This window comes from Lipophrys pholis, assembly GCF_963383615.2.
Source record: "Lipophrys pholis genome assembly, chromosome: 17".
NCBI lineage: Eukaryota > Metazoa > Chordata > Actinopteri > Blenniiformes > Blenniidae > Lipophrys > Lipophrys pholis.
In genome coordinates this window covers 10,849,252-10,872,061 of record NC_137643.1, presented here as the reverse complement: position 1 = coordinate 10,872,061, position 22,810 = coordinate 10,849,252, and the positions used below count along the sequence as shown (strand labels likewise).

At 42.5% G+C, this 22,810-nt stretch overlaps 1 protein-coding gene across 3 annotated transcripts; it reads right to left on the bottom strand.

The window, feature by feature from the left end:
• Positions 1–5,103: 5,103 nt before the first annotated feature.
• tpd52 (tumor protein D52) lies at positions 5,104–21,979 on the bottom strand (the record flags this gene model as incomplete). Of its 3 annotated transcripts, none has more annotated exons than XM_080484350.1 (6): positions 5,104–6,196; positions 7,182–7,230; positions 9,000–9,101; positions 9,599–9,747; positions 10,106–10,233; positions 21,863–21,979. In XM_080484350.1, 6 exons carry the CDS (start codon positions 21,879–21,881, stop codon positions 6,074–6,076), a joined length of 570 nt encoding a protein of 189 aa, XP_080340476.1. In that variant the 3' UTR covers positions 5,104–6,073. The 3 variants fall into 3 exon arrangements, with proteins under 3 accessions (XP_080340476.1, XP_080340477.1, XP_080340478.1); XM_080484351.1 differs by having other exon boundaries at positions 9,000–9,095; positions 21,863–21,971; XM_080484352.1 differs by lacking the exon at positions 21,863–21,979 and adding an exon at positions 14,879–15,002 and having other exon boundaries at positions 5,110–6,196.
• Positions 21,980–22,810: the final 831 nt, after the last annotated feature.

Below are 22,810 nucleotides of genomic sequence, written 5' to 3'. Positions count from 1 at the left end.
TTCAGCCTCTCCTCACTGCTGAGAGTTACAGGAGAAGGTGACTGGTTAGATTTGAACCCAAAAAATAAGCAAAACGTTTTTAATTGGCTTTTGAAAAACAGAAACTTAATCGGGAATAAGGTTGAAATACAGAACGAGAATGGAAAATATTCCATCTTTTTAAGAAAAGTTCAAATGTTGGCAATAGTTCTAATTACAAGGTAATTGTTGTTTGGGAAATCTGGGAAATATTGAGAGAATAAACATCAATCATAATTAAATGAAGCTGAAAAACATTTTAAAGGTAAAGTTGCGAGTCACAATGGTTGAGTGATTGGAACAAAAGGTTGTCAGGTCCAAAAATTATAATACATCTATTTATCAAACCGTTTTTAAAACAAAATTAAAAAGTTTAAGAAAGAAAAAGATTTTTTTTTTAATATGTATAGGATCTTATATTGAAATGTACATGTTGAATATAAGATCAGAATTTCTCTTTATTACAAGAAAATCAGATTAAATGTTAAGAATTAAATTATAACAGAAATTTTTATGTAAAAAAAATTTCAGCATCATGCAGAAACATGAGGCCCACATGACGGAGCTCCGTCCAGCACTGAGCTCAGACAGAAACACTCCTCAACATCTCGTCATCTCATGTCGCTTCTGTGAGAAGCTGTTAAAAGGCCGACTCTCCTCGTCAGGAGCGACGGTGTGGAGGGAGGAGGCCGAGTTCACCGTGTCGCGCTGTAAAAGGCTGAAACTGATTTTGGAAATGAGGTCAGGCAGTGTTTCCGGGGAGGTGTGTGTGTGTGTGTGTGTGTGTGTGTGTGTGTGTGTGTGTGTGTGTGTGTGTGTGTGTGTGTGTGTGTGTGTGTGTGTGTGTGTGTGTGTGTGTGTGTGTGTGTTCCAAGTCTGCAGGGCCCGCTCCCTGTTTTCCCTGAAGTATCTGCGGCTCTGGCATCAGTCTGCATGGTGTATCAAACAGGATCTATCAGGACACAATATGCAACCTGAACATGTCTGCTTGTGCAGAACGTGTTACACAACACAGACTCCTCCTAACACACACACACACACACACACACACGTAGACGCATTATGAGTGAAAGGTGTGAAAGCACACTGAGTTGGATCATGTCGCCGGGGCAGCGTGCGCCCTCGCCGCTCAGCATATGTCCCTGTAGCTTCAGGTCTCATCCTGGGATGATGTGCAGAGCTCGCTGATGGAAGACGCTCCTGTCTCACCAGGACGCCGGTCCAAAGGCTCGGCTCTGTTAAGGAGTTGTTAGTGTGTGCGTGTGTGTGTGTGTGTGTTTCCAATGGCCGCCTGAGGTACAGCCCATCTGCTCCATGTAGCATTTACACCTCCTCCCATTAGCCTGTGTGTTTGTGTTGGGGAAGTGAGCACAAAAGCTTCATTAGACTGTGTATGTGTGTGTGAGCGAGAGATAGAGAGTATGTATGATCAGACACACACACACACACACCCACACACACACACACACACCTCCACTCCCTATAAAGCCTGATCAGGCCATTCCTACAGCCATAACTGCACATTTCAATGTGCAAGCTGTCGTACCTCATACATTATCAACTAGTACATTGACATAACATAATAAACCTCCCCCCTGCTGCCAGCAGCCGGCGTGATTCATCATCGTAAACGCCTGCATGCGCAGCTGAGGGGCTTTCACCTTCACGAGGCCGCCTCGCGTCTGCTCTGAGCCCTGTGCCGATGTTCCTCCAGCTCGCCGTCTGAGCTGCAGGCGGAGGCACAAAGGAGGCAGACGGAGGAGGTTCAGTGTGTCAGTTGAGTCCGACTGTTTTAATAATTGATGAGGACAACCAGAAACAAGCAGGCAGGCTCAGTCTGTGACCTCGGCTGATAAGACCGTGAAGCGTTCCTTCACCGCGAGGCTGAAGGAGGACAAGGAGACACACAAAGAACCTGGACACTCGAGGGAGAGTCTGAATTAGTGGCAGCAACAAGTTGACTGATTATGCATCTCTGTTAAAACTCCAAACCGTATCTGAGTATGTTTGTCTAGTTTCCCATTGAAATATCTCTGAATTCATTAAAATAGCAACCGACAAACGTGCAGGCAGTAATGAGGTGCTTCCCCTCCAGTAAACAGGATGTTGGTGAAACTATGACAGCATTGTACTTACCGGAGGCTTTCAGTGCTAATGCTAATGCACCACATTCCTGTGTGGGTACAACATGAAGCTTCCCGTAAACATGAGAGTAATCAGTTACTGGGTTACCTCATAACAACAAACTCAGACTCATCTCGACTGAACTGGAGGTGCTCAGAGGTTTTGATGTTTTGCGGGGAGCATCTCCACCGACCAGAGCCACGATGGTGAAACTTCCCCACAGGAAGTTTGTTCTGTTTCAGTCGAGTTGAAGATCGATCACAGTTCATCCTCTCATTCAAACCTCCTCAGATATCCTCGGGAGTTCATTCCAAACTGTGATTGTGTGTGTTTCCTTGTGCCTAATGGGCCTTATATACACACACACACACACACACACACACACACACACACACACACACACACACACACACACACACACACACACACACACACCCAAAGCCATGTTTGAACTGAATGTTCTCTCTTTCTGCACATTTGAAACAAAGTTCATATTCACAGAGTCACACCCTCATTAGTCTTTATTAACACGCACGGCACCTGCAATATGTCCTCTGTTTCTGCACCACTCGTGAACTCGACTGCACCAATGATGTTTCTTATCTTCTTTTCCACAATGTTATTAGATGAATTCTATCAATATGAGATGGTTTCTCTCTCACAAGGAGAATCGATGCACACTGACTGTTAACTTCTATTCTTTTCTTATCTCTGTGTGTACAAAAACAAAAAATACCAAGAAAAAAAAACAAACTGCCATCGTTCTTGTTGTAAATTGTGTTTACTGACAAAAAAAAAAAAAAAAAAAGTTCTGGTGCTGTTGTTTGAGTCGATGTACAGTTGACACCTTCTCCAGAGTGACCTGTGTGACTAGAACATTCTGCAGACGTTCGGTTCCAACTGAATAAAGATTTTTTTGGCAGCTGTTTGTTAACTGCTGTCACTGTGTCTTTTATTGGATTATTGAGCTGTTTACTGCACTGTGTATTATTGAAATAATAAAACAAACAACCTTCAGTTAAAGCAGTCCAGTGCCATGGTGCCACACCACAATGAAATACCATGACTTCATGTTTCAGATCAGGTGTCTGCTGCTGGTTTCAGCCATGTATGTTTGTAATACATTCTGTTTTTAGTATGCTCTATGTACCAAACCAACTAATTAGTCTGTTAGTGATATTTGTCAGTGAGCATAATGATCAGGTGAGAAACATACACAGGGGTCAGGACTGAAGTAAACATGTCCACTGACACTCAGACACTGATCAATAAAAGAAGCTGTGCTCGTGATCGCTGGATTGACACAGGAGTTACGCATATTGAAAATACTGATATTGATTCCTGACTGTAGTGTTGAGGTCTGAAGCTTTAAAAAACACGTGGGCGTGTGAGACCGTGTGTTTGTCCAGTGGTTGTCCACTGAAGGATGGTTTCCTGTCTAAAGCAGTTGTCGATATGCGGGTCTTCCACCAACAGAGGGCGCTGCAGCACCTTCGCCCAGCTTTGCTCCCAGCTGAGGTTAATTGGTGTCTTTACATTGACCATAAGCACGAGGATGTAGTCTCCCTGTTACACGAGGTCAGGCTGTCTTTGTCTAAAAGAAGCCTCTTTATTCTTGGATTTGGTCCTGCATGTTTATTTTTGTCTTCCTTCTTCAACAAACCTGCATATAATGTCGTCACAATCCGGTGAGTTGCATCCCTAACTCATGCAAAACACACCTAAAATTAACATTTACAAGATGCATTTCCAACCTTGAATTAAAGAATGGTATATAATATTATGCGTTCTTTCAGCTGACAAATATTTGTAGGTTTTATTTATGAACCACACTGCTCATAGCAGGATCCTCCTCCCTCACATGAAAACATCCAGCAGACAAATACAGACATCAGCAGGAATCTCCTCTCAGCCCCCACCTGTGGCGAGATGAGGTATTGCACCCTCTATGAGAAACAACTCAAAGTTATAATGAAGAGAAAAAAGCTTTAACTGGAATGTGCCGTTTTTATATAGAGGTAATACATTTTTCTTTCAATCATTCACTTTTAGTAGTAATGTTCATGTACATGGCATCTCACCACAGAAAAGTTTCAAGATGCCATAAAAAGGTTACTAATTATTCATGTTGGGGGGAAACAAAAAAACAAAAAAACCCCACATGTAAAACAAGATGACAACATTCAGAAGTGCTACTGATCCACCGTTTGTGTGGTGGTGGAGACGTCGTGGTCGGCAGCGATGACACACACTGGTGTGTGTGTGTGGTTTTACACTAGCAAGGAAGGACTAGTACCAGGACTCTGCAGTCAAATCTGCCCCCCCCCCTTCATGTCCTTCAGTTCACTTTGTATCAGAGGAAACCTTGGCAGTGTTCAGACTGTTTGCACTTTGAGACAAATTTAACCTCCACCAGTAGATCTGGGTGTAACAGTCAGGTTAGGTGGGGGTTTTCTTTCAGTGGTTGGATTTCATCTCTAATACTTCTGCCATGTTAGGAATTCACAAGAATAAACTATAGTGATGTGTTCAAACAAAACTATATCTGGGCCTTCGAATCTTCAAAATACTTTTTGGGAAAAGAGGTAACAGTACAAGTTTGGTTTGAAACATATGAAGTAATTTACCCCTTTAAATAATATAATGAATATCGATTAATTTGCTGATGTGGTCAGGCATGTGTATGATAAGTCAAGTCAATTTATCGGTACATATTTGTGTATTTATTCAAGGAAGGTAAGAAGTTTGTCTGATGTTTCGTGCAACTAAGATCGAATTGTTTAGAGAGAAAACATTCAGCTCCATGGGGTGTAAATAAAATACCAACAAAGAACAGGTCACCAGTCCATCAGAGAGCAACCACAGAGAGACAAAACTTAGTCACCAATTAACCTCAAACGTTCCATTGCTACCATACATCTCACATTGTGCAGGTTTAAAGGAAGACAGAAAAAAAGCTGTCAGGTTTTTCTTCTCTTTATTACTCTTGTATTTCACACAGGGTGGGGAGGCACAGTGTTACCTCCCTCACCGAAACAATGGACAAGTGTTTAAATATTGACTCTGGCTCTGGAAGAGACATTTATTTCACTCTCAGCTCGGGTCAAGGCTGAGCCCCGACGCCATGTTTGCGCTGCCTCTGTTCTGCGGATCTTGGCTGGTTTCCTGTAACTATCTGAGCGTTTAGATCACTTTCGGACAGAAAAGGCAGATTTTATTCTGAAATTCAAGATTTTGCGCCGTTGTTCTCCACCCAAACTACTGACAAGACGCGGTGTACCTTTACGTTACAAACAGGTGTACATTCAAACTCTGAACAGTGTTATCAACTACATTATGAATGTGTGATGCCAAAAGGAAGAAAACAGTGAGGAAAACATGAAGGAGGAAGCAGGAGGCACACGAAGTGCTTATAATATCAACATGTAACACAAGTTTCAAGCAGACGCTACAAGACGTCGTCTGCCTGGCTCACATACAAAGTGTCAACTCTTTTTTTCAATCAAGTAAAAGAATGATGTTTTGTGAGGGTTTTTCTCCACTCAGATAAACATTGGAGTATGAATTCCATAAACAATTAATTGGAGCATGTTTTGAGTGTTTGCTGGTTTAATAAAGGCAGAGAGGGAAAACAGAGGAAAGCATTTCTCCCATCTTGAGACCGAACAGACTCAAAAATACCTCAAGAAAGACCTCATGTCTGCATGCTTTCAGTTTCCACACTGGCTAAGTAGAGAGAACACATGTCAGGAGAAACAAGCAGAGAATTAGATCACAAGGAGGCCAATGGTGAGTCATTTGTTTGTAATAAAGAGAGACTGGCACACAGGAGTTAAGGGCGTGAGCGGTGGGGGCTCTGGGGGGGGGGGGGGGGGGGGGGGGGGGTTAGAGGGTCAAGTGAGGAGGGGTGGAGGGGGAGGTCAGGTCGTCCTCAGTGCATCGGTGAGTCGTTGGGCGAATCCAGCGGCTGGGGGTGCAGAGGCTCGTCTGTGGGAGGGGGGCTGCTGTACTGGTCATCGGGGTCGGAGGTGGAGGCAGAGGGAGTCATCTTGGTCTGCAGGAGTGAGAATAATCGCATTATTTACTCCTCGTGTGGTTTATATACATGAAGAGAGAGATAATAACTCAAACCAATGCCTCGGTTCATCATATGATGATACTCGAACTTTAATCATTTTGACAGGAAAATGATTCTAAGTGACAATTTGTTTGCGTTCAGGATGGAGAGTCAATCACAATCTAACGTCATGCGCCTCATCAATATTGAGACTGATTCACCATAAAATCAATGAGACATTACAGAAAATACTCTCATGCAACGTGATAGATATGACATACCAAATGTAACATGACAACAAATTTACATAAATGATGGGGCCCTGACAGTAATGTATCCTGACGTCGTGACGTGTTACAACCTTTCATATTTGCTTATTGTGAAACGCTTTAATACAAAGCGAGTTCTCCTCAGTCCTCCCGATGGTTTTGTGACTCACTTCATTCTTTTTCTATGTGTGAATTAGTGAAAAACTGCAGCGATGAAGTCAGAATGTGAGCGGAGTACAAAATACAACAAACATAATATCCAGCATGTCAAAGAAAATGAGCTTGCATGTACTCATGAGAAATCCAATAATGAACTGCAACATGTAAACCAAGGTTTTTTTGTTTTTTTTTAATTATCACATTTCTGAAGTGCATAAAAATGCATCAGATCTAATTAGTGTGATCAGTACCTGCTCAGGTTTACATGATCATGTAAATGGACTCAGCGACGTCCCCCGTTCTTAACAACCTCAACAAGACTGAAGCACAGCTGCTCCCATCAAGGCGCCTTCACCCAGCCAACGGTTGCTCACTGTACATTTTCTCTTTTTCAGGCCATTATCCATAAACCCTAGAGTTGGTTGTAGACGAAAACTCCTTGTGGATCAGCAGTTTCCTGTGTAGCATTGAGTTTCTGTCATCGGCTGGTGGAAGCGGCAGGTGAGTGTATATATGTATAATATGTCTGGTTTTTTCTTCTTGTAATCCCTTACCTTCAGTGTCTCTACTCTCCCCTCAAATGTCTTGAAAGTTGGTGCGTTCCTGTGAAAGGAAGAGAAACAGAGAGTGACGACCTCGTACTGATTGAATCAGTCTGACTTCATCACAGTAGACATGCAGACAAACTATGTGTTTCAAAAGTACGGGGGGAAGAAAAAAAAAAAAAAAGGAGCAGGACATCCAGTGTAAGCTTTAAGAGGTCGTGTTATCTGATCCTCGATACTCACAATGGCAGAACTTTCTAAAGTGACCCCATTGGATTGAGTTACTTTGAAAAGGTGCAAACTGAAGCAGAAGAATACAACCAGAAGAAGGTGATAAGACTTGGGTGCCATCAGTCTGGTAATGGTAAAAATTTATTTTTCTTTGCACAGAAAACGGCTTGTTTGGTCATTTGCGAACGTGGGAGTTTTCTCAGCTCACACTTAATAAATGCTGCCTTGACTTTTATCTCCAGATTTTTGCTCGAGCAAACCCCCGCCTGGCTGAGTGAGATTGTTGAATCTGAAGTGTCACCGACATGATAAGCAGCGTTTTCATGAAACTAACGCGAAAAAAATAAAAGATCGAGGTTCTTTTGTCTTCTCTGGAACCGCAAAAGCTAAACAAACTTTCTTCCACTCGTGTTAAAACAAACATTTGGAGAAGACTTGCACCAACAAACTCCTGCAGGGGCCCCTTACCTCATGGCGGGCATACTAGCAGAGTGTTGTAATGAGTGTATGCTGTCCGGCAGCATTGAGGAAAACAAAGGTCACGTTAGTGGGTATTTTAGCGTAGCAGCATAGAAAAAAAAGTTTACACACACATATATAAATAAAAAATAACAATAATACAAAGACATGCTGAGGTACAAACCCTCATTTATTTTACCAAGTGAACAAATCCTACCAATCCCACTTTATCCAATTAAGATCGATTGTGTATTAACACGGTGGGCATGTGCTAATCCCGCATATTATGAATATAATGACTTCAGACAGACACACGGAAAACTACCGCACAGCACGTGCGTGCACCGACACAAAACACCTTCTGCCCCCTGGAGAGTCGGCGTTTGAACCCCGCCCCCACTTTGAACCAGCTTAGGCTCCTCTGAGAGGCTGCACTTCTCAGCATACCGCGGCTTCTGAGGGGGCTAATAATCTTGTTTGCGGCTCAGTAATCCAGAGAGAAAGAGGATGACAAGGGAGAAGACAGATTAGGAACTGGGAGGATCAGCGAGTGACAGATCTCATGTTACAATCTGCTGTTGGTTTATTAAAGCCGCGTGTAATCAGGAAATATTAACCAAGTATAGTCAGATATGGAGTAGAAGTCTTTGGGCACTTTTAAAGCACAACTAGAGGACCTGCAATTACAGTAATGTGATCAATTTTGCGGTTTAATAAAGAATTTACTGAAATGGGTTGTCACAATCGACAAAATAAAATTTTAACAGTGTCATGCACCACAAACTTTGTTAAAAAATGGATGTGATTTGCAAAACAGTGGAATAGAATTATTGATCCCAGAGGGAAATACTTGAAATAGTGAAATGATGTAAGCAATGACTCATTTATGTGAACCTGCAGCAGGACAATCAATGATGAGTTCAGACACACGGAGGAGAGCAGGGAGCTAGAAAACCCTTTTCCTTATAGTCTATATCATCATATAAATTCTCAGCAAAACTTCCTCAGAGATTTGCTTTCTCCCATAGTAAGCTGGGATTGACTTGGATTGAGCGATACGGGGGTCAGGTGTATGCTCCGCCCAGCCGGACGGTTAAATCACAGTGTTTTTAAAGCACCGTCTCCCTCCAAACTCACCTGACATCTTCAAACTTTCGGGTGATCGCTGAGCCCATATTGGAGAAGGCCGCTGTGGCCTTTAAACCCGCCTGAGACAGAGTTTCAGAAGTCCTCCTGTAGCTGAAACAGACAGAGATGGTGAGAGTGGGGGGGAGTGGTAGAGGCTGGCAGCCAGAGGGAGGATATGAGCATGATCAAATTGAGACTGTAGGATCAAAAGGCTGAAAAGAGGCATTAAGGTCAGAGCAAAACTTCCATTTTCCACCCCCCCCCCCCATTGTAAAAAGCCTGAGAACATCAGAATGCTGCTCATTTCCTGTAATATAAAACCCATCAGTCTCACACGGGCTACAAGCCTGTCAGGAGCTCTGACATCTTATTCCTTATAACACTGCGAGGAACCCTTCTCTAAACTCCGCTGACAGTCGTCAAGCACTTGTGGATAAGTAGAGGAAATTACAGATGATCAAGCCGCTGGTCGTAAAGTTTCTGATGTTTTTTTGTCAATCAAAGGACCAAATACTCCAAAGATATTAGAAACTGTGCATCCAACCACGCTGCAACACCAAAGACTGGTTTGGTGAGAATAAATAACGCTGAAACGTCAGATCACTTACGCGGTGGAGGTGGTGACCTCCTGCCAGGTTTTGGTGAAGTTCTGCTTCAGCTCGTTCAGCGGTGTGATGCCCAGCTTCCTCTTGATCTCAGCCAGCTGCTTCTCCTTGGCTGCCAGCACCTGGGACAGAGTCAGGATCTCATCTTCAACCTGAGAACACACACACACACACACACACACACACACACACACACACTCATATTAGAGTACACATCAATGAAATGGATTCAATCTCGAGTTTGGAACATTTCTAGTTTGATCTTCTTTTGATATTTCCATCTGCTAATTCATTAGTAAGGGATGAGCCTCAGTGTGAGAAGATTCCCAGTTGGAGCCGGGGCTAATGTGACTAAGACTGTGAAGCACTTTGACACTGCCGAGGCCATGAGCCATGTTAACTTCCTTGGCGTTAGTCAGATTCACTCATTCCCGTGTAAGTCACCCACGACAACATGGCCGCTCGCTCGCCCTTCGTCAGGAGCTTCCATCAGTGGCGCGAAAAACTGACCTTGATGAGCTTCTCTTGCAGCTCCTGATGCTCTTCCTCCGTCATGGCGGGGGGACATGACGGGGGGCCAACAGACGTCATTGCATCTTCTCCCTCCTCCGGGACCGAGTCCGGATGCTCCTGGGCACCTGGGGGAGATGGTAAAGAAGAAAAGGAAATCATCAGCACCGTTTGCACCTCTCACTTGTGTCTTGGTGACCCCTTCATGCTGTAGGTAGTTTATTTTTTTTTTTAAATGACATTTTTTGTGACGTGCAAGAGCTGATGACATGACAGGTGGTATGAGGAGGAGCTGATGTGGGCCACCGTGCCACTCCTCTAGAGGAAAAAAAGAAAGAAAAAAAAAAAAGAGTGGAAACCACCAACACAGGTGTAATTGAGAAACGTTTCATGTTAAAACTGAGGAGCCTTCAACACACACTGTGCACACTAGTCTTTGATGCTGCCGTCTTTGGGCGAGCTGTGCTCAGTGGAGCATCAATAATACAAGATACTTTTGAGATGGAGACATCCTGGGCTCAGACAGTGCGGGGGGGTGATGTTGAGGAAGTTCTGAGCCTGGAGTGAGCTGGAAGACACAAATCTGCCTCTGCGGTCATTTTTCTTTCTCGCCAGTCTGTCCAATTATTTGGAGGAAGTAAAAATACAGAAACAAAGACTAGGAGAAAAAAAGAACAGTGTTAAATATAAAAAAAAGGGGAAGCCTTTAAAATGAATAATAAAAGAGTGGTAAGGGGAGAAGCTGGAAAAAGGGAAGTAACATCATTGATATACTTTGTCGTTTCCTTCAGCAGGAAAACAGACAGAAGTGTAATATATAAACTGAGAAGAGATCAAAATACACCTGAACAGCCGCCAAGATGACAGTAGTAGAATTCTGGCTTCATGCCATACATTACTCTTATCGACATATAACAGATTTTCATAAATGAGGTTTCCCTTTTAGAGAGAATATACATTCTTATTATCCAAGTAATAAATATATTCATGCTCAGCTAAGCTAACCACCCGGTACCTGGCAAACTACAAAGGAGGAGAGAGAGTCAATTTGTGTCCCCTACGGTGCAATCTCCACTAATGAACTCTCTAAGGCTATTTAGTGCACATCAACGTGAGCAGGTGCACCTTTTCTCACGTGGGTCGGTCATAAGATCGTTTCTCAAGATCTCACAGAGCAACGAAAGGAAGTAGAAGCTGGCTCCTGACTGACGAGTGACTTAATTGCATTCAATGGGCAATAAAACATTTCTAAATTGACACGTTGAATTTAAAAAACGGTTAAAAACACCTCAAAAAATGGCCAAACGTCTTCCTCACAGAGTAATTTCACTTATTTCCCCTCACATGGAGGGAAAATTGTTGCCTGAAGAAATGCCTCTTGGAATGAATTTTCCTCCCCTGTCCCTCCCGGCTCGCTGGCTGCCGTTCATTGTTTAGTGCCATAGGCAGATGCTTTACAAAACAACATAATCGAGACTTGAGTGAGGTGCGGACATGGACACAACTATCCCAACAATCTGTTACTCCCATACAGGCTGTGGAATTTCCTTCAAACTGTCTGGAAAGCCCTCACAAAAAAAAAAAGAAACTCTACATCCTTTCAATCAAGCATCCATGGAGATGATGCCAGCCGACTATGTGCACGGCAGATTACCACGGTACAGATCCCCAGTCCATCACCGAGCGCAGAGATCATTCACATTACATTTCATCTGCTTTTATGAGAGATTCTCCTTGTTTCCTATAAGTAGTTCAGCTCCTTTGATTGTCATAATGGCAAAGAAACGGGTTTATTTGTAAAGTATCATGTTGTTCCTTCATTATTGTTTATGTGTTAGATAGCAGTTAATATGACAACTGTCAACAGTGCACTTAAACTAAGTTTTTGGCTCATTTTCCATGAATTAACAAAGCTGTCAAGAGCCAGATGGGTTGTAAAGACTCAGTTTAGCTGTACTTTCTCTCACTGCCACGGTGCGGGTCAGTGGCTTTTTGCCAGAAACCGGAAGTCGGTGCCCATTGGCCATGGCGAAGCCGGCCAGTAGCATTGGCTGCACGGTCTAGAGTTGTCTATGTCTTCCAGGCTCCAGAGCGCAGAACACGGCGTGAAGTCACACCGGGCACGCTTGTTACGCATGGCACGCTGGGCAGCACTCGAGTTGCCAGATATGACTCACTGTTTCCAGCCCAAACAATATAAAAACCACACACCGCAATAAAAACTAGCCCAAATCGCAGCCTGTGTAGGAATCATGTTAAAACCACAAAACTGTTATATGTGTAATAAAGAACACGCCATAAACACACATACAAACAAAACAAAGTTAAAAGGTGAGAGAATTTGGCTCCCTAATTGGGGGGCTACCCGCCATATCTGGCAACACAGGTCAGCGGGTGTATAGCCAGTTTCAAGTGGCTGTTAAATACGAGCTGAAAAAATCTAGACAAAATAAGGAGGGAGAGAAGAAGGAGAATGAGGTCAAAAAGAGCGCAGCTTTTAACATTTTGGCGGAGCTGCTTCTGCCGGCGCTCATCCGTGTCGTCAGTCACACATAAATGACGAGGGCAGTCACATGCACAAAAATTGAATTGGAGAATTGGAGCCTTCACACGGCCACAAAACAGGTCGGGTACGAGTCCCTCGTGAGCAAGAAATTTGAATTGGGTCGCATTTCTCCGCATTGTGAACGAGGCCAGAGTGTATTGAGACTGAGTCACAAACAATCTAACGTGCTTTTGGATTTTGGAATGGAAGCAAAGGAAAACTGCCACCATGCACAGGAAGAACAAGCAAACTGCTCCTACACCCGAAGTCAATCCAGCGATAGTGTCACTGTGTCAAATACTGAATGCTGAGTGACCTTTTCCTCCAACCAACACCATGGGAATAAAGTGAGCTGACTGGACCTCTTCATGACGAAACATGCCGAATTGATAGCAAAGAAGACCAGTGACAAAGGAACACGAGAAGCGGCATTACACTGTTGGAGTGAGTCAACATAAAGGAAGACGAGGAAATTCCGCTTTAGTCTTCACATCAGTAACCACCCCCCACTGTTTCTCTGAAGCGTTTTGCTTCATTCGCGCTTGAGCTCTTTCTGCCTCTTATCTCTTGCTTGTCTCACATTTGCCCTCACTTTCCTATTAGCAGCAGCACTACCACACACACACACACACACACACACACACACACACACACACACACACACACACACACACACACACACACACACACACACACACACACACACACACACACACACACACACACACACACACACACACACACACACACCTGCTTACAAAGACCTTATTGTGTAACAGACACTTCCCCTTACATTGGCTGTCCTTGACTCACTAATAGGACGAGCCCACTATTTTAGCAGTCCTTGGTGTTTTATTCTCATAACCTTTGGTATGTTGCTCCAGGCATCTATTTGGATCTTTTCCTTCAAGCACCTTGGCAGGTCGCTAATACTGAGAACATCTGCCATGTAAATAAAAAAAAAAAGAAAAACTCAATGTATTCCTGCAGGAAGCTATGCCAGCAGCATTACGTGAATAAAGTTAAGGCTTGAAGCAAGTCTAAGTGCTTTGAAAAAGGGAGAAAAACAGAAGTTTATATGTGAGTGTGGGCAGAAGTTTGGCTCACTGCACCAAACTCCATACCAACCCACATCACTACCCGATCCCTCTGGTTGAGCTCATTTCCTGTTAACTTCTGCCCAGTGTAAGGTCACTCCTTACTTGGTGTGGCTGTAAAATCTCGATAGAAAATATTGAGGAGTGGCAGAAAAGATAACAAGTTAACAAACTTTTCTGAATCTCCACCGAAGGAAGGCCGTGAACTTCTTAAGATCCTTGGAGCTCAAGTCATTTCTTCTTGCATTATGATACTGGAGTCGTCACTATTTTTAACAGGATGACTCCGCTACACAAAGAGAGAAGGACATTATAGACCACTTCCAGTCCATGAGAAAAATCAACAAAAATGGGAGGATCCACAATATTAAAAGTTTGGCATCTTTTTTAGCCAACTTGAGGCCTAATCACAGAGAAAGTGAAGTCTCTACTTTACAGGATAATATTTCTACTTTTATCATGCCCAGTGGCAGATGTAAACAGGAAAAACAAGCTTAAAATTTTTTTTAATAAATAAATTCTCAGTTTCTGTATCAATGTCTCATTTTCAATGTATTGTAAGAATCATCTTACTTTTTAGTCTTAAATGACACTCTTAGTCAGCAGAAAACAGCCCCCCCCCCAACAATCATTTATACAGCGTCATCCACCTCAGGGTCGCAGAGTGCCCGAGCGAAAAATAGAGCACACCATGGTCAGGTCACCCGTCCATCACTGGAGGTGAGCGTGCTCACCACTTCACAACTGTGTCAGGTCGCCAATACTGAGAACAAACCTAATGATGCATCCCCACAATCTACTAAACAAAGACATGACCTGATATTCAATGTTACACATTGAGCTTTAGGAAAAAGACAGGGATATTTAGGGAATAATCAATGCTGTTGTGAAATAAAGTAATCAGAGCCATAGGAATAAAGGAAATTCACAATTAAACGACGACGATCACAAGCTGCTGCTTGCTGTCCCTCACAACACTGACAATTACCATTTAGTCCCTCCCCCTTCTCGTTTGTGCGCCCCCAAATTCTTGCCGGTCAATGAACCAAACCCATGTTTTGTCTTGTTTCCAACACACATGCACGTGCACACATCCTCCACTTGGCCTCTCCCTTTCCTCCTTGTGATTACCTCTGGCTTTGACGGCGGGCGAGCTGGGTGGCGTGTCGCTGTAGGCTGGGGAGAGGTAGAGGTAGCTGGCATTGACTCCTTGCTCAAAGTCAAACGGAGAGTGGTATTCCTCCAGCGGCTCCATATTCATGGCTGCTGCTCAGAGCGACTCGCTCTCCTCTGCCACCGCCGCCGCCGCTACCTAAGCAAAGTGCTGATTGTCTGCATGTGATCCAGGCATGTGCTAGTTGTCCCTGTCGACAGCTCGCTGGTCTCTGGCGTTGAATGGTGGAGAAATGCACTCACTGTCCAGATGTGCGCGTGTTCACGAGGGTAGAAGTTTCTAAGAGAGCGAACTCGTCAGCCTGGACCTACAGTTTTTGGAGTTTTTGTCTCCATGTTGAGACGACATGTTGAAAGCCATTAGATCCGTTCTGGCTGTTAATAAGTTACCTGTTCCCTCAAGCAGCTGCTGCAGCAGCAGACACACTTACTCCTGCTTCCTCTCCACGGTAATCCCAAAGGTCAACTCCCAGTCCATCCTTCAAGCAACCGTTTGTGCAATCAGTGATACTATCAGAAGCTCGCCGCTGCTGGCAGAGCTTGTGCTCCAGTTATATACCGTCACACTCCGGTTTTGATAGTTTCAGGTCCGCCTGCCAATTCTCATCTTCATTCGCTTTCCGCCATCTCGCCTGTCATCCAAGGAGGAAATAAGAGAGGTCTCATTTGTGAGGGCCGGTCATGTGGTGTGTGCATGTGTGTGTTGGGGGCGCATTAGATGAAAAGCATAATCTGCAGTGTCCCAGATTACAGCAAAGCGCTAATCCCGGGTGGACGGTCCAGCTTGAAGCAGCAGTAATGCTAGTCAGATAGAATGGAAGGGAGAGGGTGCCAGAGGCTACACTATGCATCGTGTGTGCATTTGAGGGGAAGTGCTGTGTGAAAGAGAGGGCAAGAGCCACCGTGAGGGTTTATACTGTATATTCATCACTGTGAGGTCACAAGACAGAACACCTACTGAACCAAAAGCTTCCATAAAGTAAAAAAACTGAGCTTCTATCTAAAACACCTTTAGCCCAATTTTGACAGTAGACCGGGTGCCAAAAATGAAACTTGTGTCTCCAGGTCATTGGAGGAAATCAATGTACTAATTTCTTCAGATACAATTTTCCAATATCAAAACACACGCTGCAATAAAAGGCAGTGTCGTGGGCAGGAAAACAGTTTTCTGTGTGTGTGTGTGTGTGTGTGTTGTCTCTGACTACACATGCATATAAGGTTAATTGGTGGCCCGAGTTGAAGGGCCTGTCTGACTGAATGGTCCCTAGTTGCATTTGCCCCGTGAAGGACTTACAACCCGTTCAGTGTAACTCTGCCTTTGTTGCTTACAATAACCCTTTTTAGGTTGCAGTGAAGCAGACGAGAATGTCTGCGTCACCCTCTTCAGGAAATACCACACATTATGAGAGGACAAGCACTGTCCGACAAGAACCAAAGCAAACAAAATTCACCTTAAATATATTTACCTGTGCTTGTGTTGCTCATTCATCTAAATCTAACAGCAAAGAAAAAATGGTCAATTGTAATGCTGAGTATCATTAGAATACTAAACTAGTATCAAGAATTGATGAAGGTTTTGATAATCTAGACTGAAACACACCGTCTTATCTATTTGATGAATCGGCCTGGAGAATACCTAAACTGAGTGATAATCAAAATATACTTTAGTCCAACTGTCGGGTCAGGCTCCAATATAAACCTCTATTGACGAAGGTCAGTTAACAAATGGCCTGCTTGCAGTAACTCATTACACCAGCAAACAAACATGTGCTGCTGCTCAGTGGGTCGGCTCCCAATTCCAATTTCCATTTCGATCCCCTCTCATGTATCGCCCAAATATAAGACACTAACCCTGTGAGAGGGAGGCTCATTATAACACACTTTGAGAACCCGTGTTGTAGCGAAGACCATTTCCTGCAGGTTGAAACCAGTACTCCGAATACTCTGACCAGTGGATCCCCTCGTTCATGTGACACTCATTTAGAATAAAGTGACAATTATGCTTGAACTGGATAAATCATAGTGCATCGCAGTCACAAATCGGCCAACCCCATTGCAGTGATGGTGTGATGCTTGGCATTTGAAATAATGACCACAACAGATGAGAACACCAAAAACAACCCGAGCAGCCTGTTCCACTGTAAGCAGGAACAAACAGCCATTTTAAACTGGTTAATGAAGCACAGCGTGAGATCAATTACCTTACTATTCAAGGCATACGCTGTCACATGATCGGTGTAAAACAAGAATCATGGGACAGGGATGATTGTGAAAGCACTGCCTTGGCCCACCAGGTTCTCATGAGATGTCCATCATGGGAAAACAGTAAGAAAGGCGAGGAGGAAGCGGACCTCAGAGGAAATCCATAATGTACATTTCTATCTAATCTATCAAACTATGCAAACAGTTAGATAAAGGCCTTCCAAAGAAAATGTCTCACATTTTGGGAAACCAGCCCCCGCCTCCCTGTAGAGTGGCATTAGTCCTCTTACCAAGAAAGGAAGAAGCATATTTCTCAGAGTGTTAAACTACTGTTTACGGTTGTCTTGATAAATCATCATCTTTTTTCAATCATAATGTTTCTGACTCCGATGTTCAGTTTCCACGGTAATGATAATTATCCCTCACAAGGTTTCTTCATGCCTCAACTGTCTCACGGTGGCATTTCCACAGGATAATTTACAGAATGCAGTCAAAGTTAATCTACAAAGTATAGCACTTTAAAAGCATAGTATATCATAAACAGTCAATAATATATCAAAACATGTCATTTTCTAATGTTACATTCCAATGAGATCTGAGTTGTTTTGGTCTCGTGTTGTTCATACTGATGTTGTAAAGAGTGTCCTCAAATATTGTTTGATGAGGTCAATGATTGCAGTTCTGCAAAAAATAAAAGCCCACTAAGTTGAAAAACTACCCGACTAAAAATGTATTTTAAAGCCGGTGATTATTATGTGAGTAAACATGAAAAGCTGTAGAAATGAGGACAAACTGTCAAACAGGTCTGTGATCTGTGGTGAGGTTTCAACAGAGGTTCTCCTTTTTTCAGTCAGGGCATAAATAACACAATACGTTTTATGTAAATAGTTTGAACTTTACATATGCACTGTGCGCCATTTGACAGAGACGCCTGAAGTTTCTCTCCGCTGTGTGATATAGGAAGATACCAAAGCTGCTGGACAGGGGAGAGCACAGCCGAGCCAAATCTCACAGGCTGATGAAACATTCTCCATAAAGCAGAGGAAATATATAGGCTCCCGAGTCTGACATAAAAAATACCTTTGCCTTTTTATAACAACTATTCAAATATTATCAACATTATATATTAATAATGGGATGTACAAAATAGTTGGGTTAACAATCGCATCTACACCAAATGTGTTTCGTGAACTCTGCTCTTCTCTGCTGTTCTTCAGCTCGAAAGAAATACTAAACGTCGGATACGACAGGTCATAATTTATTCATTTTATTTTGTTTTGTTCAGTACAAACAAAGTTCTGGTACAAACAATGGGAGTTTCCCTTTAATCTTGTGACATTAAACCAATTTAGATGCAAATGTTTTTAGTAGTGCAGTTCCCTTGACCCTAAAGGGTTATTTCATGGCACACGAGGAGACATGAACTTTAGTGACTTTTGCTACGAGAGCATGTTTGACCACAGCATGTCTTCCTTTACGAAATCAAAAGTGCCAACTGCCAAGACATCCATCCGCCTGCAAGAATAATAACGTCCTATATGCATTCCACGCACACCACTAGTTCTTTCACGAGGTAAAAGCTAAAACTACATCAGAAACTAGCAGTTCTACTAGAAAGAACTAAAAGGAAAGGTATAGAAGTAGACAGAGAATGTGGAAGACGTCCAGCATTTTATCGCTTTGAAAAACAGCAATTTATCAGCGTTTTGTTGTTCTGTTGCTTGTGCGTATTTGTAAATAGATGGACGAGGCAGCAGCAATCACATCGTGTGATGAGAAGGGCTCCGATATCAAACATATGCAAACAATATCACATTATCTTTGTTCACAACACCAAGAGCTGTCAACAAACACCTCTTGCTGTACAACACAAGATCAATTTTTAAGCCACAGAAAAAAACTGCTCATCTTTCATCTTGGACAGACCAATATTGCAAAGTGAAAGTAATTTTTCAAATGACTTTACTGTGGACAATAAATCTCAAAGCTATGACAACATCCAGACAATCAGTTATTTAATCATCCTGATGTCTGATAAGGATGAAATCATACCTTAAAGCAGAGCGAGAGGAAAAACCTCATTATTTTATCCATCTCTTATTGTCCACAGCATGTGACAAAATGCTCATATTGAGACACAGTTTATGAATTTGTCAAGACAATATTGATGCATAAAACCATATGAGAGCAATTTGTTGGTGAAAATATAATTATTGTTCTGCTAAATTCCTTTCTGTCTTGAACAAATGTTCTGAACATCACTGGAGGGGATGTTGTCTGTGAGAGACTTCCTCCAATAACCAAAAGCACTCAGTCGTGCCTCATAGAAATCTAATAAGGCAAAAACATTGGCCACTGCTCACGATCAATCTCATTAGTGGAGCAAATTGGAAAAACAAGATGGACTTTGCCATTTTTCAACTGATTTGACGCACGGCCAAAAGTTCCTGTCCAAACAGCGAAAGGCAGTAAAAACAGACACTATCCAAACTAGAGCCGAAGGCAGTGGAAAAAGACAGAACAGATGTGAGAGCAAAAAACAAATTTCAGTTTGTACGCACAACAACAGTCCTATGTGAGAAACCCTTTTCACTCCGAGACCTCGATGCACTGCACGAAGCGTACTGGAATTTCTGCAGCATGTACATACTAAACATCATCTATCCACTTTGTACAGATACCACAAATGCTGACAAATTCATCAATTTACCCGCAAAAAAACACATTACACAACCAATCCTGTGTGCTGGTCCCCACAGGCTCCCTCACATACCAGCCACATAACCCCCCCCAAAAAAAAACGACAAGCAAAAACAGCACTCATATGATCTGAACTCACTAATAGGAAACTTCATGTAACTGGAGAGGAGAGAAGCTGAAAAGAATAAACTTGTTATCAAGAAGGTCATCGACATATTGACGCACAATCGGTTCTTTGGGTGCATTCGATATGAAGTGACATCTGCTTCAACCCAATAAACTGCCTCTCTCCTCCTCTTCTTTGTGCAATTCCTACACTGAACAACTGACAGCAGGATGCAGAAACAGACCTTAAATTTCATTCAAATCAAACTGTGAAAAAAATGTGTAAGAAGATGAATTTAATAGATGTTTATGAAATGAAATAATGACGACTGAAGGCCGGAATGCAACAGGTAGCGCTGGCAAGGTGAGCAATTGATAAAGATGCTGGTACATATAGTGGCGGGATGCAGCTGCCATGGATACCAGCATACAAATGTGGCACTGAAATGAACTCTGCAGTCTGTTGCCATGGCAGTGGACCCATAAAAGAAGAGAACACTATAGTTCCTATGATTAAATATAATACAATAAAATGTGGGAAGGTAACAGTGTGACTTTTGTTAACTACATTGCAGGTAAATACATCCACAGAACTGCAGGAAAAAGAGTTTCAATACTTCAGTAGATTTTCCTTATCATGTGATCCTTGTATTTGTATTCCAAACAGCAATCGATTTCTGCACAACTGATGCTACAAAGTGCACATAGCTGTGTGCAATTAACTCATATTGTTAGTTTCATGAAGTATGGCTTTCAAAAAGGAAAATTTCGGTGAATATATAAAAAGGGAGTGGGGGCGGAGATTTGGGTTATTACACACATTATTCTGAAATGAATGAAATGCTAATTATAAACCACTAATGGGTTACGTCTGCTGACATTTTGACCGTACACTAAATAAGTTGACTTGCTTACTTTCATAATATAAAAAAAAACAGTTTCAAGAAATTACTTCTGTGAAACCTGGGGGTTGTTATTTGTAGAACAGAAATGAGGTCAGAACATCTTTTCAGAACACACCCTAGAGGTAAACAAATACACCAACCACTTGCTTCTTTCCAAAGGAGGTGTGGGTCAAAGCTGTGGTGTGTTTTTGATGAACTGACTTATAAATACAAATCGAATTGTTGCACACTTAGAATTTACTGAGCACGGAAACATTTGCGGCGACGAAGAGGACTGACACAGCAGGTGAGTACCTGGGAGGAAAAGAAGGAGACAGTAGAGGAAGACCTAGGGGAAGAGAGGAGTGACAGGTATGGCAGGATTCATTCACAGCATACCTGGCCCTTATTGCACACAGCTATGCGTGATTTGGCAGTGTGAAATCCTTATGCAGCAACTTTGAAACAGAGTGGAGGGTGCAATTGTCAGATAACACCAAGTATAGCACTTAATTTCCATGGAAAAGTCTGGAACTGATAGAAGACGCCGTCACCTGACTGAAGCACATGAATCAGGGTAACTTGCAGGACTTCTAATTAGTTGTCCAACGGGTGTAGCCTGTACAGGTTCAACACGTTTCCGTCGTGAACTTTTCACGGCACGCCAAACATTTTTGTTTTCTTTCTCAAACCCAAACGGAAAAACGTCCTCGTTGGTGTATTGAACTGAAGCAACGCGGCGGTCAGTGAAATGATGAAAAACGCGTCTTGTTGTTTCGTACTTCCGTATCTTTACTTTTAATTAAACGATGACAGCGAGTTACATTAATGCCGCAGAACGATTTGTCTTCCTACTAAATTGTCTGTGTTGCTATCTCTGCCTAAAGATGCGCAAAAGGGACTTCTTTCAAACTTAAAAAGTAGCATATGTTTCCCAGCGGACTTTCAGCGACGCAAAGTTTGCAGCTTCGGTTACTTTATTGTGATGAAAAATATCAAAAGAACAACGCAACAGTACCGGAACTCTGACACACTCGAGTAAGTTATTTACCTATCTGTGCATCCTCCATTGCAGAGCCGATCGTTGTTTGCAGAGGTTTAATGTCCAGAGTCTGCAGGTTGTTCACTTTTCTCTGATCTTCCTGTTCTCTCTCTTCTTGTGCGGTTGCCGGGCAGCGCGACGTGCGGGGCGGGGCTCCGCGTGACGTCAGCACGCACCAGTGTAAACACAGGCGAGCACGTGGATCCAGTTTGACGGCGTCAACAGAACACGACTCACAAGACACGGCATTATTTGATCATTGTTTGACATGTATTAACATTTATAATACTTCATTAAAAACTGCTTCGATTTTACTCCCACTGTCCTTTTATTTTGTAACTATATCTATTTCAGTGCAAAGGTATTTAAAATGTGAGATGGTGTTTATCAGGGGTGAAACCAAAGACTTTCGAAGGAGGTGTATTTTACTAATTACATTTGAATGGATATATTTCTCTCAAAAGACGAGATGTGGGATTTTCTGGTTTTCACACTATGTATTTTAATAAAACATATTTAATTCTGTGTCCATTTTATGTTCACTGTCCACTGCCAGTTGCACATTGCTCTTGTTTCTCTTGAAACAATAATACATACTTCTACTTCATTTTCCTTTGTTCAATGGAATTTACATATAACTGTTCTTAAGTATGTGAATTGTTTATAGATCAATTTGGTGTTATTTTATGTGTGGATAAATGTTTTGAAAACCTCTTCAATATCACCTTGAAATATTTTCTGTGCAATTCCTTTACACGTATGTTTTTGAATTGAGTATTTTCTGCTAGGTTTTTTTTTTTCTTTCCCTATTGCAAGTTTCCCCACGTTGTACTGTGTAATTGATGTACTATGTGTTATTTTGGTTGAGGTTAAACATACAAAACTCTTGTTATGTTTTATATGTGTGACATGCTACACTAAAGATATGCATGTGAACGCTAAAGATTCACATTGTAA